The sequence below is a fragment of the Megascapheus bottae genome, chromosome 27 (genome assembly GCF_031878675.1).
Source record: "Megascapheus bottae isolate mThoBot1 chromosome 27, mThoBot2.hap1, whole genome shotgun sequence".
Taxonomy (NCBI): Eukaryota; Metazoa; Chordata; class Mammalia; order Rodentia; family Geomyidae; genus Megascapheus; species Megascapheus bottae.
Genome location: NC_143535.1, coordinates 2093963 through 2109042, shown reverse-complemented (window position 1 = coordinate 2109042; position 15080 = coordinate 2093963). Strand labels below are relative to the sequence as shown.

Genomic DNA, 15080 nt, shown 5'->3' with positions numbered 1-15080 from the left:
TAGCTTACTCAAGGATGTGAACTGAAGAGCTTATTCGGCTCCAAGTTACTTTTCTACAAAAATGAGGTCCACTTTGAGTTACCGAAGAAATTTATTTGCTCATCACTACATGGTGATGATGAACTAGAAGCCTTTGTCCTCTGAGATGAGTGGCCCTTGTTCTCCTAGCTTTGATTCCTGAGATTCTTTTTCTTTCTTTGTCATGCCATGCCATTCCTCCTTCAGGAACTGTAGGCCTTGCAGGGCTGGTCATGGCAACAAGTGACTGTTTTGAGTCTCACAATGTTCACATTTCTTTCATAAGAAGAATAAGATCAAAGACAAGAGGCATGGAAAGCCCTGGCATGTGTGAGGAAATGTACGCATCAGGATGAGGTTACAGAGAGGTCCACACACTCATACTGTGGTGTGGGTGTCACCACGAAAGTCAGTCACAGGATAAATGATAGATGTTTGGGGGTTCATACTATCTTGATTTATTCTTGCTGTGATAACTTTACACCACGTAATCTATAAATCACAGAAATCAGATGTGGGGTCCAGAAAGGACATAGACTGGCTCTTCTTTCTGTGTTAACATGGCTGAAGGGGCCAGCAAGTTCCCTCAGGCCTATTTACCAGGTCACCATTCCCAATGGGGAGGGCACTGCCTCAGAATCTCTCAAAGACCCCACCTCCCTTAGGCTTAACGAACAGGTTAGGGGGAAGGGGTGCCGACAAACACGCAGACTACAGGCAGGTGGCACTTTCCCATTTGCCATGTGGATGCACCTTCTCTTCTACCCCCAGATTCCCAGGGTATATAGACACCAAGCCTCCAGATGTTTCCAAGAGAAAGGGGAACACACATCTAAACGGTTATTGCTTGTTTTTTGCCTGGGGTGGACATGGAAAAAATATTTCGCAGACTGTTTGAATTCTCAGGTAGAGTCTTTGTAAATATGGAACAGGTTACCCTGATCAATCCTTATGACCTGTCACATCTACACTGATTAAGATTTCCAAGATCACAAAGTATTATCTTGCATAATCGAGTTTTGAGAATGTAATTGCCACATCACCTTTATGTAATAAAATCTGGTCAGGTGCCGGAGTTGTGCAACGTGGGAACTTACCAGCTTTAGCAATACACTACATCGGGAGACTGGGACCTAAGGATAGCAGTTCAAAGCCAACCCAGGCAGGGAAGTCCATGAAGCTCCTACTTTCCATTAACCAGCAGACAGACACACACGTAGAGCTCCGTGTTGTATGGTTCAAGTGGTAGAAAGATAGGCTTGAGAGAAAACGCCGAGGGACAGCGCCCTGAGCCCGAGCTCCGTGTCTTTCACTGCCAGCCAGGCCGCAGTCCGTGCCACCCTGACCCGGCCACCAGCCACTCCAGAGTGGGAGGGGGCACTAATGCAGACTTGGGGAGGGGCACTGGCTGCAAACGCTTGGAAGGATTTGGTAAAAGAAAAAAAAAAAACGAAAAAACGGGTTTTCCCAAGACAGCTCGCAGGCATCAAGAAGAGAGGGAGCTCACTTGCCAGAGAAAGGGCTCCCGGTTCCAGGGGCTCCGGGTCCGAGGGGCTCGGGGGTCCGAGGGGCTCCGGGGTCCGAGGGGATCGGGGGTCCGAGGGGCTCCGGGGTCCGAGGGGCTCAGGGGTCCGAGGGGCTCCGGGTCCGAGGGGCTCGGGTGTCTGAGGGGCTCAGGGGTCCGAGGGGCTCGGGGGTCCGAGGGGCTCGGGGGTCCGAGGGGCTCGGGGGTCTGAGAGGCTCGGGGGTCTGAGGGGCTCCGGGGTCCGAGGGGCTCAGGGGTCCGAGGGGCTCCGGGTCCGAGGGGCTCGGGTGTCTGAGGGGCTCCGGGGTCCGAGGGGCTCAGGGGTCCGAGGGGCTCGGGGGTCCGAGGGGATCGGGGGTCCGAGGGGCTCGGGTGTCCGAGGGGCTCGGGGGTCCGAGGGGCTCGGGTGTCCGAGGGGCTCGGGGGTCCGAGGGGCTCGGGGGTCCGAGGGGCTCGGGGGTCCGAGGGGCTCGGGGGTCTGAGAGGCTCGGGGGTCCGAGGGGCTCCGGGGTCCGAGGGGCTCCGGGGTCCGAGGGGCTCCGGGGTCCGAGGGGCTCAGGGGTCCGAGGGGCTCGGGGGTCCGAGGGGCTCGGGGGTCTGAGAGGCTCGGGGGTCTGAGGGGCTCCGGGGTTTGAGGGGCTCCCGGGTCTGAGGGGCTCGGGGGTCCGAGGGGCTCCCGGGTCCGAAGGGCTCCGGGATCCGAGGGGCTCCGGGGTCTGAGGGGCTCCCGGGTCCGAGGGGCTCCGGGGTCTGAGGGGCTCCCGGGTCCGAAGGGCTCCGGGATCCGAGGGGCTCCGGGGTCTGAGGGGCTCCCGGGTCCGAGGGGCTCGGGGGTCCGAGGGGCTCCGGGGTCCGAGGGGCTCCGGGGTCTGAGGGGCTCCGGGGTCCGAGGGGCTCCCGGGTCCAAAGGGCTCTGGGATCCGAGGGGCTCCCGGGTCTGAGGGCCTCCGGGGTCGGGGTCTGAGCCGGCCGGGTGTCCAGGCCGCCCAGGTTGGCGCAGGGAGAACCCCAGCCATCAGGTGCCGCCTTCGGAGGCCTGCCTCCACTTCCCCTCAGAGCCGGTGACCCGGCCCCTATCCCGAAACTTTCTCTGCGGCCCGCGCACAGCTCCGGAAGTGAACTCCGGCTCCAGAGGTGTGGACACTCACTTTCTTCCGGGACAGCACACGGCCCCTTCGGGGAAAGAAAGGGACAGCTGTGGGCCGTGAGGACCCCGCAGAGGAGCGCGGCTCCGGGAGGCCCGCCCGGGCTACGGCCGCGTCCAGCCCAGGGCGCCCCTCCCCGCCCTGCTCAGATAGCCCCGCCCATCATCCGGCCCCGGGCAGCCACGCCCACCGCCTCGACCCCGCCCTAGCCACTCCCACCCAGCTCCGGCCCCGCCCCCGATGGCCACACCCACCACGCTCTGGCTCGCCAGTCGCCACATGTTCGCCCGGGCCCCGCCCCCTTGGCCCCGCCCCCGCCCCTCGGCGGGGCTCGGCGCCCTATTTGGTCATTGGGGGCCCGGGCCCGGAGTCGCGCGCGGCGGAAGCGGACGCGGGCGGATCGCGTGCGCAGAGCGGCCTTACCCGTCGCAGCCGAGGATTCCCGGGGCCGCGTCCTGCCCTGAACAATGGAGCTCGGCGCGCGAGGGGCTCGGGCTGCGCTGCTCCTGGGGGCGTTGCTGGCGCTGCTGGGGGCGGCCGTGGACGCCACCGACCCCACGAGTAAGGCGGAGGGCCGGGGAGGGAGCGCGGGCCGGGCGCCCCAAGTTGCGCCGTCGCGTGGAAAGTTCTGAGTGGCTCTGGTGGGGGCGCCTGGGGCTGGGGTCGGTGCCCGCCGGGGCGGGGCTGAGGGCGCGCGGCCCGCGGAGGGCGGGGGCCGGGGACGCAGCTCCGGACTCGGGCAGCCGGGCTCGGCCCGGCCCGGGGAGAACCCCCGGCGTCCCGGGCCTCCACGTCCACAGGGGCGCCAGCCGGGCCGGGTCCGGAAGCGCTGGGGGCTCCGGTGGGCGCGTCCGGCCCAGCCCGCGCTCCCCGCCGCGGAGGAGGGGCTCGCGCGAGCCGCCGTGGGTGACAAGTCCCTCTCGCAGCCCGGTGGCTCGCCGGCGTCTTCCCGGGTGTCCCCGGCGGGTGGCCGTGGGCCGGGACCGGTGTCGTGCGAATGGCGCCTGGGACGGAGGGGACTCGCAGACCTGCACCCGAGAGCACTGGAGGAAAGCTGGATGGGGGAATCGCCCTGCGGCTCTTCCTTATTTTGACCTCATAACACAGATTAATTTTTTTTCGGTCCTACTTTAACAGGCCTTGTTCTGTTTAGGAATACGTCTCTAGAGAGGAATGTTCTTTGGAAACTGGAAATGCCCCGGTAACAGCCCTGATTCCCTGAGCTGAGCCGCGTGCATTTGTGTGACAATGTCACCTTGAAACTAGACTGAGAAGGTGCCAAAGCAGACTTCTCAAAAAAAAAAACAACAACCACAAAACTAGTCCCCAAGGCCAGTGAGATTGCTACAAAGTGTCATTGCGAGGTCTGATGAGGAGGCGTAGGTAAATAGCTGTGGGCGTGTGGAGTTCATGCTTAACATCTAGGAGGCTCTGAAGTGAATCCCCAACATTGAAATAAAACAGGAAGAAGAAAAAAAGGCCCCCCAAACCGTGAATCAGATCGTTAAACTTTGAATCCATGAAACCCTTATTTGGCCATCTGCATTTGTGATCAGATGCATACATGTTTGTCCATGAAGATGACTGTAGCCAATCAATACCCACGGGCAATACCCCGTCGCATGTCAGGTGGGGTTTCATCAATAAAATACAAAACACTAAATGAAAAATCCAGGGACAGAAGCCCCGGCTGGCAGAGTCAGAGGTGTTGTGTCTCAGCATAGGAGATGAGTGTCCATTTCTTATCTATAGTTTGTGGAGAGAACCACTGCCCACTACTTTACACTTTGTGGGAAATCACGGAGAAATATGAAATGCACCGAACAGTGACTGGCATGCAGCAAATATACTTATTTTTTTTGCTGCTTCTGTTGATTATTGCCTTGAAGCCGATGCCATTTCTATAAACCATTACATACATACCTTTGGTACTTGCAAAGTTTGCATTTTTTCCTTTGCTTAAAAGGGAAAAATTTAAATTATCTAGGCTTTTTACAATAAATCAAAATCACTCTCTGCTGTTGCCATCTCTGGGGAATTCTTTGTGCTGACATCTGAGCCGATGGCCATTTTGCTGACTGATCTTCTTTGTTGTGGTGCGTTGATCTTGTTGATGACTGGATTCCTATGTGCAGCTGCACATCACCACCTAATTACTGTCTGCATTTAGGCCTTAAGTCCTGTCACTGAGCGACAGTGCAGCCTGCACAGCCCTCCCAGGACGTGGGGCCTGTTGTTAGCTCCGAGTATGAGTGTTCTGTGTGTGTGTTGAGACAGGAAAACACTCTGGTAGTAATGCCGTGTGCACATGTGTAGGACATGCAACATCAGAGACTCTGGACGATTCCGGCCTGAAGTTCATGAAGCGTGATAACTCATAGCCACTCTCACTCAGAGCCAGCAACATGTTGCAGGTTAACTCACCCGTTCCAGCCAGGGACTTTTGGCCTTGCGGCATTGCTACTCCTAGTGACTGACAGGATGGTGGTGACCCAGTGTGGGGACTTTGGAGCCAAACTGCCCAAGTTCAGCTGGCTAGGGTGGCCCAGGCAAGCTACTCGGGCCAAAGCCCGTCATCGTCTGCAAGCCTCCCGGGTGCTGTGACGATGGCTCCACCTGTGAGCTTATTTGAACAGGAACACGTTTTCTGGCCTGGCAGTGGGTAATAGTACAGGGAGCGAGGAGGCTGAAGTCAGAGGCGTTGATGACCATTCTTTCCCTTTGGCCTTGAGTATTGCTTCTTAGGGCGGAGCGCAGCTTGCATTGGTGGCTTGCAGGTCAGGCAGAGGACATTAGACCCACAAAACAACGAGCCTCAGGCAAGAAGAGAGGTGGGTGGTGGACCTGCTGGGCAGACAAGGCAGCAGAAGGTATGGGAGAGGCATCTTGTCTGCCTCCAAGGGGCTCTCACGCCTCTTGGGGTATCCTTCCTGGGACCCTGGATATTTGACATTATGATAGAAATGATTGTGTTTTCTCAACATTGTTTGGCACTTTCATAGGATACAATGGAAATATAGGGGTTGGAAGCATGGCTTAGATGGTAGAGTACTAGCCAATGAGTGAAAGCATCAGACACCAAATTTGAGCCCCAGTCTTTGAAGGGTGGGAAAGAAAGAAAATATAGGTGTAGTTTTTACAGTGACTAGCCAGCTAAAACAAGAGCTGAGAAACTTCTCCCAGCTGGTTTCCACATAATTCAAGGTCAATCCTGATGTTATCTACCTGGAATTAGTATCTTTCCCACAAATTAAGGATTCAGTCCCATATCACTGCCCTCAGTGCAGATGCCAGTGGCAAGACTGGCTCCTGTCAAGAGTTCCCACCCCCTTCTAAAGTGAGCCGACTTACCAGAATGGCTCACAGAACTGAGGCAAGCATTTACTTACATCTGCTGCTTCATGGTGAGCCATTCATCAACTCTGTTGGCAAGTTTTATATAGTTTGGTCTCCAGCCCGCTCTTCCTCTTTCCTAAAAGCCGGTGGATAGGGCTGAGTTCTGTCTACTCACCTTGTCTTGGAGATGAGGAGCCCGGTCCTGCTGCTGCAGAGGCCTCCTGGCTCTTCATCAGACCGCACTGTGTCTCAGTGATCTCACTGCAGAGTTCAGTGATTGCCTTACATACCCTGTGTATATTACTGGATTGATGTAACTGAATGAATAATTCATAATATTGGGTTTTTAGGAAGTAAACATTGCATTACGATGATGACCCTCTCCTAAAAGATCCAGATTTCACTAATTTTTATGAATCTGGATTTTTGTAGATTTTTTTAGAAAATTAAGCTAGATGTTGGCTCAAACCTAGCTGTTCAGGAGGCTGAGATGTGAGGATTGTGGTTCAAAGCCAGCCTGGGCAAGAAAGACAATGAAACTGTTATCTCTAACCACCAAAAAAACAAAAGTAGAGCTGTGGCTAAAGTAGTACGTCACAACCCTTAAGCAACGCATGATCGGGGATAACACCCAGACTCCCAGTTCCAGCCCCAGGACCAGAAAAAAAAGTGGGGGAGAGCATATATGATCTAGATTTTCGTATTTATTTTGAGCCTTTCAAGGTGATTAAAATTCAATAGAATTTTTAGGATGAGTCTGCTGACAGTACAGTGAGTAAAGGCCTAGTTGCTTTGTAAATAATGAGTACTTCTGGGGTTTCATTGAGATGAGGTTGTAAATATTCTATAAAAGAAATTTTCCGTTTTTGTGTTTTGTTTTTTAAAATTCCCAGCCATGCACCTATAATTCTAGGTATCAGGAGGCTGAAATCTAGAGGGTCATAATTCAAAGCCAGCTCAGGCAGAAATGCCTACCTAAATTCCAGCTCCAAAATCTCCAAGCTGGAGGTGAGCCAGACCCAAGTATAGAACAAGCCAAGCAAGTTTTAAGCCCCAGAGTTCAAACCCGAATGTGGGTTAAAAAAAAATTCAGAATCCCACATAAAAGTAGCTCTTCTCCAATTTATTCAAACTACTATCCAAGTTTAGTATCATACACTCCTCAAAATAACACAGGCCGTTTAAGGCCCATGTCTAAAATAGCTCTATTTTTGACAGCTTGTAAGAGGAAATTAAAAACCACTAACTATTTAAAAATACCTTTGAGATTTCAAATTTGAATGTGTATTCCAGCTTGGTTTAGGTGTGTGTTTGATGCCTTATGAAATATTTAGATTAAAGGGGGGAAATGGCCCTTAGGTATTTTGGGACTTGTTTATAAGAATAAGTAAAGTAATTTCAACACAGCAGTGTTTATACTAAACTAGTTGGGACTAACCCAAACACAGTGCTTTATCTAGTGCTTCTTAGTCCCTTGGCCTTGCTGGAGAGGAAGATGGCTGGCTCCCGCTGAGGTCTGCTCTTCCTGGTTGCTGGTGTCCACACACTGCAAGTGTCATCATCTTAGTAGTTCAGTGCCCCACCCTGTCATGCACCAGTACTTAAGACACGCACAAGCACTGAGAGCAGGCAAGCAGCTCGTCCACAGTACCCAGCAATGAACAGGTGAGCTGACAGAGACCCAGTGCCATGGACACAGCACACCTAGAAAATAGCTCCAGTCTGGTAGAACCCGGTAGACAGAGAGACACAAGGCAGTAGTTGTGCCCCAAAGCAGGCATGGAGAACTGATTGGACTGTCCCAAACATTACAGTGTGCCGGGCACTGGCTGCAGGGAGAGATGGTGGGGCACGCATGCTGTGATGACACACTTCTTTTTTCCTGTGGTGTCAGATGATACGAGCAGAAGCAGATCAACCTTGTGTTTCTGGAGTCCACAGGTGACCTCCAGTTAACAGGTGGTTTTAAGAGCTCTAAAAGCTTGTTTTGGTGAGCTGTAAAAGCTCAGCACACTCATCCGTGCTGCACTTACAGTTACACACGCATTTCTGTAACCATTTTCTAGAACCACCTGAACAAAACAATCCAAACTTGGTGGACAGCTGGTACCAGTTTCTCATCCCCCAGCGTGGAGGCCGAAGCAAGCATGCTTCCTCCTGAGTGGTGTGTCCCGCACCTTGTTTGTGCTTTATAGAAGTGCCCCATAGCCGTGGCCTTGACATGGTGTTTGTTTTTATAAATACTCCCTTTTCATAAGGGTACGCCATGACATAGAGCCTGCTGTACATCGTGAAATACAGCTTGCTGGAACCTGATGTCTGAAAAGATCCTGTCCCCAAGTACAGCCATAGGACCAAATACTTCAAGAAAGACTTCAATAGAAAGATTTTGGCTGGGAGACGGCAAGGGAAGGGTGACTTACGTAACTGTAATCCCTCTACAAAATGTAAACAAAAATACAAACCAATGAAAATAAAGATTTTTATTACAAAAATATGAAATAAAAAGATTTGGAAGTGGGCCGCCCATGGCTCACACCTGTGATCCCAGCTACTCAGGAGGCTGAGATCTGAGCATCGCAGCAGGAAAACCCATGAGACTCGTATCTCTAGTTAACTACCAGACAATTGGAAGTGGCACTGTGGCCCAAAGTTGTAGAGTGCTAGCCTTCAGAAAAAAAACTCAGGGATAGCACATCCATGCCCTGAATTCAAGTGAGGAGGCTCCCACCTTCACTGTCTGCTGTATTCAGTTCAGTGTTCTATTTATTGAATAAATTATTTATTGGGGTATAATTTCTGTGCACAGTAATGCCAAACTAAACTGTAAGTGGAAACAAGTTCCCCTTTGGTGGCCCAGGCCTGCCTGAGGCACAAAAGGCTAACAGGGGCTTGGTGACACTGGTAGCCTCTGTTTTCCAACACTTCGCCATACTGGAGGTGGTCAAGTAAATATTTACCTCAATGAACAAGTAATAAGATGGTGTTTTATTTGGTTGGAACTAGGGTTTGAACTCAGGACTTCAAGATCGCTTGGTTTGCATGCTTGGCTGGTGCTATTTCACTTGAACCATGTCTCCAGCCCATTTTTTCCATTGGTTATTTTGGAGATGGTGTCCCAGTGTTCAACTTGGTGATTGTAACTCCAGATTTCCCTGTCAGGGTCTTCCCAGAATTGAAGACATTAGCCCTCCCAGAAGGGGCTGAGCATTTATGAGTTTATGCTTTGTAAAACATGAACAACTTCCCCTCAATTCATGAGAAAATATCATCACAGACATTTCATAGTTTTCCATGTTTGAAAACTCTGAAAGTCCAAAATGCCTGTTTTATATGGAGAGTCATTAGTCATGATTTAAAATAAGTAGGACCTCCTTCTTTTCCCTAAGCCCTAACAATCAGCTTTAATGTTTCCTGACATTTTTACAGGGACTACTACCAACCACACGAGTGAATCTTCCAACCACACAAGTGAATCTAATTACACTTCAACAACCTCAGTTCCACTGGTCTCGGGCAATGTGACACTTGTCACGGTGCAATCCACAACTCCTAAAGTAGCAACCACAAAGCTCTCAACAAATTTGACTCCTGTAACGGTGAAGTCTACACCCAGAGCGACAAGTGTTGCACAGAATGTAACCAAGATGTCCGCAGCCACAACGACCACCACCTACAGTAGTTTACCAGTATCTCAAGCAAGTATGTATTCACGCTGTCCTGCTTTTCCCATGCTGCAAGTAAGCTATCAAATGGCACACTTAGGTCAGCATTGTATTCCGTGAAAATGAATATAGAAACGCTGGGGATGATGGGGGTTTTAATTATAACCCTGAAATACACTAATGCTTATTTTGCTTTGTTTTCTCTTTGTCACAGCAACTGTGCGTTCTGAAGAAAACAAAGGATCAAGATTTGATACTGGCAGCTTTGTTGGTGGTATCGTGTTAACACTGGGAGTCTTGTCTATTCTTTATATTGGATGTAAAGTGTATTACTCGAGAAGAGGCATTCGGTATAGAACCATGTAAGTTTCCGTAGCCACTTGCACTGTGCTGGCTGAAGCGCAGATTCAGGACCACCCCCCTCATGCTGTGGTGTAAATACCACTGAGTCCAGGCCGGTTCTCCCTCAGCGGCTTTTAGAAGGTAGCCAGCTGGTGAGAAGTCAATAGAGGTGGGAGTGCAGGTCTGTTTGACAGCCTCCACTACTGCAGTGTACTGATGATAAAGCTTGAAATTGTTCCAGCATTCCTGTGCATTATTTGTAATTCTGATATAAATACAAAAACAACTTCTTATATATTACAGTGATGAACATGATGCCATCATTTAAGGAAATCCGTGGATGAAAGAAAGGAGAAAAGCCGCAGGTCTATCAACAAATCTTGGTTATTACTTTAATTTGAAGAGTGTAAGAGGCCATGCTTACATTGTGCAGTGCATTACATAAATGCATAAGGATTCCTCATTATTGTAAAGGTTTGGTTTAAAATTACTGTAATAATTTGTGCATTAGATTCACTTTACCAAACATAAGTCCTCTGTCTCTTGTGTGGGGGGAGGGGAGGACGGTCACATGGGACCAGGAATTAAAAGATGACCTCAAGGGACAGCATGCCAGCTGGGTGTACAGTTCAGGCCCTTATCACAATTCTTGGCGGGGGGGAGGGGGAGTGTATCTTTCTTGTTCCCACAAAGAACAGACTCCACTGCTTTTCAGAGATGGATATTCTAATTCCTAATGCCACGCCACAGTTTAATGTAAGACAGCACCAATACTGTATGTTTTTACAGTATAATAGCTCATCTAAAAACAATAACCCCAAACAATATACATGCTTTGCTCTATTAGAGGCTCATTAATTACTCTTGGAAAACATGCATTTGTTACCTTTTTTGATTTTCATTGTTAGATTTTTTTTCCTCTTATTTTAGCCAAAACACATGATAGTGTTTTAAAGACTCAGTTGTAAAATATAGGAAAACGCTCTTGGCAAAGTATTTGCTACTGTGAAATACTGTCACTGGAAATTGCTTTTCCTATTCATATCTCAATTTTAATTCTATATTTAGTGAATTTTTTAGGAGGTAGAACTGCTTTCAATTTCTAGAAATTTCAGTGGAATGTAAAAGCATCTAACTTTTTTAAAGGCACTAGTTGATTTTCTAAACAATACTTAGAACTGTGGACTGTCAAAACTATAGATGAATGCTGTGTTTATTAAAGCAGGACCAAGAGGATTGCCCTAGGTTGTACACTTGCATTTTAGTACACTGTAGTTTTACTTGGGTATGGGGAAATGACATTTTATACATATATTTTGGAGCAAATTCTTATTTTAGATAGAAACTTTGCTTACCTGGGTATGCCCTAGACAACTACTCTTCCCCCCCCTTGTTGCTCTAGGGGAAGTTGCACTATGTTAAGAGAAAAAGCACAGTATTGCAGAAATACCAGTGCTAGCCAATGTATTGGTGGACTATTTCCACAGCTTTACAGTTTATATTCCAGCGCTCAAACTCAGGGTCAAGCTTTAATAGAAGGGGAAACTTAGTCACTAAATACTAACATAATAGTCCTGTCCCAGAGGGACAAAGTGACCAATTTCTGAAAGTAAAAAGGAACAAAAATGTTCTGGTGAATGCACATCTACATTTAGTTTTTTGTTCTTTGTGGATTTTTTTTTAATGCTATCAGCTTTTGGTTTGGAGAGAATGCCAGATAGCAAGATTTTCATGTGAAAATGTTTCTACCTGCTGTGCATTATGACCAGTTGATTGATGTGACAAGAGTGGATGATAAAAATTACTCACACTGGCTGTGCTTGATCTGTATTTCATGCAGGAAATGGTATAAACCATGTATAGTTCAGGTTGATGTGAAAATAGATTAAGTTAGGGCCGGGAGTTTAGCCTAGTGGTAGAGTACTTGCCTAGCATGCGTGGAAACCTGGGTTCAGTTTCCTCGGTACCACTACAAAGAAAAAGCCAGGAGTGGTGCTGTGGTTCAAGTGGTAGAGCTCTGGCTTTGAGAAAGCCCAAGGACAGTGCTCACACCCTGAGTTCAAACCCTGAAACAAGAAAGAAAAAAAGGAAAGGAAAGAGAGGAAGAAAGAGAAAGGAAAGAGAGAGAGAGAGAGAGAGAGAGAGAGAGAGAGAGTCGTGTGTGACTGTTGCGCTAACCACTGTGGCTGGTTGTGCAGGCAGGGCTTGTATTCCCCTCCTATGTCAGTGTAGCCTCTCATCCACTTCAGTACCAGCCTCAGGTTTCTCTTGAATACTCGTTGCTTTTAGCACTTTGAATAGAAAACTACTTACACAGTACTGAGCGCCAGTATTTGCCTTGAAAGTGTCCTCTTCCCTTTTGGGTTGGAAATAATGTACTTTTGACTTTTCTCTGTAAATAATTTGTTATTTTCATTGCATTATTTTACTCTGCAGAAATTGAAGAAAACAGTAACGCAAAACAATTACTTACAAATGCATTGCCCTAAACATAAGTTGTTTTCCTAATTATGTTTACTTGAGAATATATTTACTTGAAGATATAGAAACAATTCACATCTACATTTTAAATCTGGAATAATATATAAATGGAACAATTCAAATAGACAAATACGAGTTGGCAGTTTATTACAGTATAATTTTGTATTTTCAAAACAAAAAATTGAAGCAAAGTCTTGTTACTGTTCTTTTCTATTAAGGTGACCAGCTTTTGGTATTTCATTGTTACTGAGATCTATTTTTAGAATAAAACTTGCTCTCCACTAAAGACTTTAATGTTGTTGGGGGTTTTTTTTGAGGTGGAAAGAAGAGGTTAATACCTTATTTCTTTCCATTTACAGTGGAGTACATATTTATCACATGCTTGCACACTGAAGCCAGGTCCTATCGGCTCTCAAGAGAAACCTTTCCTTGGGTTTGGTCATTTTACCAGATTTGAGCTCATCAGTAATTTCTTCAATAATACTAAGTGTCAGATCCTCACACGGGTCATTTACTTGAACCACTGGTGTGTTTACATCAGCCCCTAACAATCCACTCTACAAGATGAAAAAGGCTTGTAGGGTCCTTGCTGCCACCTGCTGGCTTGTGTAGAGTCTACGTTCTGTTCCTCAAACTAACATAGGACCTCAGTGAGCAGGGAGGTCTGACAGCTCCGGCCTGAGCCAACTTTTCACCTTTCTCTCTAGTGTTTGGCCTTACTCCATTCTGTTCATCATGCAGTCAATTACAAGTGTAGAGCTAGAACTGTAAAGAAATGTTTTAGGTGTGGTTGCCTATGGAAGCAGCATCACCTACACCCAGCCCAGACCTGCTGAATGAGAAACCTCATAGGAGAGTCAAGCAATCTGAGGATGCAGCAAGCCCACCAGGGTTCAAAGGACTTTCAAGTAAACCTGCAGACTTATTCTCTTGGGCAGAATTTTGTAGTCTGCCATTTCCTGAACTGGCTACAAACACATTTTTATAATGCATATTTGAAAATGGTTTAGTCCTATGGTTAGTACAAAAGTAGCTATCCAAGCCTGGTACAGTGGCTCACACCTGTAATCCTAGCTACTCAGGAGGCTGAGATACAAGGATCAAAGGTTTAAAGCCAGGCTGGGCACAAAAGGACCCGAGACTCTTATCTCCAGTTAACCCCTAGAAAACTGGGAAGTGGGGCTTGGCTCAAGGTGAGGGTGGTAGCCTTGAATTCAAGAGCTTAGGGACAATGCCCAGGGGGAGTTAGGCCCATGACCTACAAAAAAAAAAATAGCTATCTACAGACCAATACCTAGATGACTAAAAACTCTGCAGCAACGCAGCTGAGTGAATCAGACTGCCTACATGCAGGGTCGATGCTCTAATCAGCTTTCTGATGTGGAAGGAGACAACAGAGGAGGAACAGAGGCTGAAGGGCTCATCCAGCTAGCTCTGCCAGAACCACTGCCTTTACACAGAAGCCACAAGTGCAGCCATCACCAGTGCTGCACCCCACCCCAAAGCTGCCAACTCCCCAAGGCTGCATACACCCATGGAGGAAGAGGTCAGGACACAAGATAACGCCTCCCAAGACCCAGGAGCCCATTCCTTAAAGGTACACAACAATTACGTGCTCACCACTAAATATTCATTGTAGGGTATTTCAATATCATATATTTAATAATGGATGCATCATCCAGACAAAATATGTAAATACAGGACTTAACCAGATGTACTTCTCTCTTCTCTCTCACACACACACACAGCACTCCATCAAAAGCAGGAACATCTTCTCAAGCGTACACGGAAACTCCAGGATGGCACGATGCCTATACCTGAGTAGTAACAGTGCCTTCGTTCTTCGTCTTAACAATGCTGGGGACTGAACTCAGGACCTGGGATAAGCTAGGCAAGTACGCTATGGCTGAAACTCTACCATACCCTCATCCCAAGATTCATCCCATGATGGAGATAGGCTGGATGTGTTTTGACTAATGGGCTTTTAACTTGATTCCCTGAGAAGGCTGATAATCCAGGATGAAAGCAAGCCTGTGTTTCCTGCCCATTGATTTAAGAAATGGGAAACTCCCTCAGTCCACACTGTCCATGTCAGCAAGAGGCCTGGGATCCAGACTTTCATACCTGTACCAGAACATCAAGAACCTCACCCCACTTAAATACCAAAGACATCCATACTTTAAAAGATCTTTAAGAACTCTCTGGTGGCCTAAGAACAATGGAGGGTCTCATTAAAACCCCCTGCCCAGGCAAAGCTAGATCTAGGAAATGTCAAGATGTACTGCTTTCGTGATTCCCTTCTTGAATACTTGTTTGTTAAACACGTCATTTGAAATGTGATGTAAAAATCAATGTTAATAAATTCTTTAATAAAAAAAAAATTGTTGGGGGCTGGGAGTTTGGCCTAGTGGATAAAGTGCTTGCCTAGCATGCATGAAGACCCAGGTTCGATTCCTCGGTACCACATACATAGAAAAAAGCCGGAAGTGGTGCTGAGGCTCAAGTGGTAGAGCTCTAGCCTTGAGAAAATCCAAGGACAGTGCTCAGGCCCTGAGCTCAAGCCCAGGA

At 48.3% G+C, this 15080-nt stretch overlaps 1 protein-coding gene across 1 annotated transcript; it reads left to right on the top strand.

The window, feature by feature from the left end:
- Positions 1-3043: 3043 nt before the first annotated feature.
- On the top strand, positions 3044-12170 carry Tmem123 (transmembrane protein 123). Its single transcript, XM_090319253.1, has 4 exons — positions 3044-3249; positions 9454-9726; positions 9904-10051; positions 10335-12170. Exons 1-4 carry the CDS (start codon positions 3156-3158, stop codon positions 10357-10359), a joined length of 540 nt encoding a protein of 179 aa, XP_090175379.1. The 5' UTR covers positions 3044-3155; the 3' UTR covers positions 10360-12170.
- The last annotated feature ends 2910 nt before the right edge of the window (positions 12171-15080 follow it).

Bases quoted from the DNA above. Each gene is read 5' to 3' on its own strand.
- Tmem123 (XM_090319253.1), top strand. From the start codon at position 3,156: ATGGAGCTCGGCGCGCGAGGGGCTCGGGCTGCGCTGCTCCTGGGGGCG. The intron at 9,727-9,903 runs GTATGTATTCAC...TCTTTGTCACAG, and splicing joins TTTACCAGTATCTCAAGCAA to CAACTGTGCGTTCTGAAGAA. The intron at 10,052-10,334 runs GTAAGTTTCCGT...TATATATTACAG, and splicing joins GGCATTCGGTATAGAACCAT to TGATGAACATGATGCCATCA.